The sequence below is a fragment of the Triticum aestivum genome, chromosome 3A (assembly GCF_018294505.1).
Source record: "Triticum aestivum cultivar Chinese Spring chromosome 3A, IWGSC CS RefSeq v2.1, whole genome shotgun sequence".
Taxonomy (NCBI): Eukaryota; Viridiplantae; Streptophyta; class Magnoliopsida; order Poales; family Poaceae; genus Triticum; species Triticum aestivum.
The window spans coordinates 733,408,655-733,411,324 of NC_057800.1; the positions used below are offsets into that span (position 1 = coordinate 733,408,655).

The 2,670-nt window shown below is 46.0% G+C and overlaps 1 protein-coding gene across 1 annotated transcript; it reads left to right on the forward strand.

Moving 5' to 3' along the window:
- The first annotated feature begins 404 nt into the window (after nucleotides 1-404).
- LOC123059556 (uncharacterized) lies at nucleotides 405-1,438 on the forward strand. The gene is made up of 2 exons (XM_044482098.1): nucleotides 405-976; nucleotides 1,070-1,438. The coding sequence occupies exons 1-2, from the start codon at nucleotides 416-418 to the stop codon at nucleotides 1,292-1,294; spliced, it is 786 nt and encodes a 261-aa protein (XP_044338033.1). The 5' UTR covers nucleotides 405-415; the 3' UTR covers nucleotides 1,295-1,438.
- Nucleotides 1,439-2,670: the final 1,232 nt, after the last annotated feature.

The following is a 2,670-nucleotide window of genomic DNA, read 5'->3' on the forward strand; positions in this document are numbered from 1 at the left end:
CGGATCTCTCGTTGCCTAGTTGGTCCTCAGATCGAAAACCCGCCATCCTCCTTTCATCCTCGAGCGCCGCCCGATCTTGCGGTAAATCCTTCATGCACTCCGCCGGATTAGATCCAGCCGGTATTGGTTGACTCCCCGTAGCGGGAACCCCAGCCATCGAGCAGGTTTTACATGGACTCCGGCGGTAGATCGCCAGAGGAAGGTGTGGAACCCTAGCGCCGCCAAAGCCTAGGGGAAAAAGATGCTCCCGAGCGTCTTACATGAGCCGTTTTGGACACATGGCTGATGGATGAACGACGTTAGTACATTTTTTTTGTTAAAAAACCTCAAGGAATACCGGAAGAAAATTTGGGCCTGCTTTCATTTAGGCCCAGCCTGGGTATGAACCGAACCCTGTGATCGCCGATCAGATCAGATGTCGTTGCCGCAAAAGAGCCGCCGCCGCCGCAGGAGGTCTCCTCGCGAAGGACCCTCCCTCCGGCGCCGTGGTGAAGAAGGCGCATCGTTGTCTCGATCCCTTGTCCAATCGGATAGCAGCAGCACGACATCCAGCGCACCGCCGTCCGGATCCTTGGACGAGCCGCTGGCCCGCCAGTCCAGGTACCATGAGATCCTCGCCTCGCGCCTCGCCCGGTTGCAGTTACAAGCCGGCGTCGCCATCGACAGACCAAATCTTCCTTTGGATGAAATCGTCCAAATCCTCGCTCGTTCTAATTTCTATGACGATGAGCTGCGGGCTGCCCTAGTAGAATATCAAGCCCACAGGTTCTTGAGCGAACCCCACGGACCAGATGTTCGAGATACATACTTTGGAGAGGACTCGGGCGATGATATCACTGCGGAGGAATTCGTCAGGTACTCCGGACAGCTAAAGACTCGCAGACCTGCTGAAATTGACACTAAGACTGGACTGGATCAAGAGCAGTTGGACAGCCTCCTTGCCAAGTATAAACGTTATCACTTCAAAGCTTACCTGGTTAGTCCCATATCACCACACCTATCTGTCTATCGCGATCAAGCATATACACCATCTTATGTACCTTATTCGTCTGTCCATCGATCTGTGTAGTTGTTGTTAGGAAAGCCTGCCGACGAGCTAGAAGAAGCTGCATTGGAATGCAAGTACCCTATGGAGCTTTGCTTGGAGAATGAGTTCTTCTCTCCTTACCTTCATGATAGTGCCTTTGGCTGGTATTTCGACCACGACCTCTGTTTACTTGCAAACTTGAGCGACTACCAGCGGCTAGTCCTTCCTAACTCTGTAAGTATATGTGTATTCACAACTTTGAGTTGAGTGATTCAGATACACTTAATCTGTGCTCATGCGGCCAGTAAACAATTTCTTCTTCTCTTCTTACCTTTGAATGGGTGACCACAAATATTTCTTCGACAGCTTGGATAGTTAATGAATCATGACTGCAATTTCTCATTGTTTTCATAGCTTGGCTTTATGTGTGGTAACCTCTTTGTTCCAGGGGCCTGAGATTCTTGCCGAAATGAAAAAAATAAAATTATGAATGTCACATCTTCTGGAGATTAAACACGGTTTAAATTATGTGTTTGCAGTAAATTATGGAAAATCTCGTAAACTGTGCACGGTAGAAGGAAAAGACAAAAGAATTATGTGTCGGATCCACGCAGGATCAATCTCTTCAGTGATGCTCAATCACTTTGGGTTTGTAGGTGTTTGGGTTTGGGTTTTGGATTTTCCTCACTTGATGATTTTCGCTCAAAGTCCTCGGAGGATGGGTTGCTCTCAAATGACAAGTGTCAAGGTCTCTCGGAGCAGCCAACCAGCTAGTGGTTGTAGGGGGCAGCTATTTATAGCCTAGGGAGCAGCCTGACATGATAAGACATAAATGCCCTTCAATGATATGACCGTTAGGTGGATAAGATATTTTGGGACAGCTGGCGCATAGCACAGCAACGGTCGGAAATTTGAGGTACAAATTCCTCAGGGCTATCATGTTCCTCACTGTGTAGGCAATTCGCACTGGCGAATTCCTAACTCCTCAGTCAGAACAAAGTCCTCAATGACCAGAAGAACTGCGTCTCTGTCACTGAAGAAATTGACTGATCTGTATGAGATTTCCAATGGCTTCACTCGAAGGGATTGGTAGGTGTAGGATTTGAGTTGAGCATCACATGGAAATTTTCTCTTTAGTATTTCCTCGACCCCCTTTAACAGTACGGTGTTTCCTATGACTCAAGAAAGAGAAAATGAAACTACGAAAACAAAAGTCTTCACGCTTCATGTTCCTCAAGTGAATACCAAGTCTTCAAGGTCACACCAATTTCTTCACTTTCAAAGTCTTCAGAAAGTCTTCAAAATATCAAAGTCTTCAGTCGGAGAACTTCATTTTTAAGGGTCGACTTTCTCTGTAAATATCAAACTCCTCATAGACTTATAGGCATGTGTACACTCATAAACACATTAGATACTTAACCTATAAGTCTTCAATACACCAAAATCACTAAAGGGCACTAGATGCACTTACAATCTCCCCCTTTTTGGTGATTGATGACAATATAGGTTAAGTTTTCAACGGGGATAAATATATGAAGTGTAAATACTGATTTTGAGGAATTTGATTGCAAGATATAGAAGAACTCCCCCTGAAGATGCACATTTGAAGAGTTGAATCATGGAGATCTCCCCCTATATCTTGT

Bases quoted from the DNA above. Each gene is read 5' to 3' on its own strand.
- LOC123059556 (XM_044482098.1), top strand. From the start codon at position 416: ATGTCGTTGCCGCAAAAGAGCCGCCGCCGCCGCAGGAGGTCTCCTCGC. The intron at 977-1,069 runs GTTAGTCCCATA...CGATCTGTGTAG, and splicing joins ATCACTTCAAAGCTTACCTG to TTGTTGTTAGGAAAGCCTGC.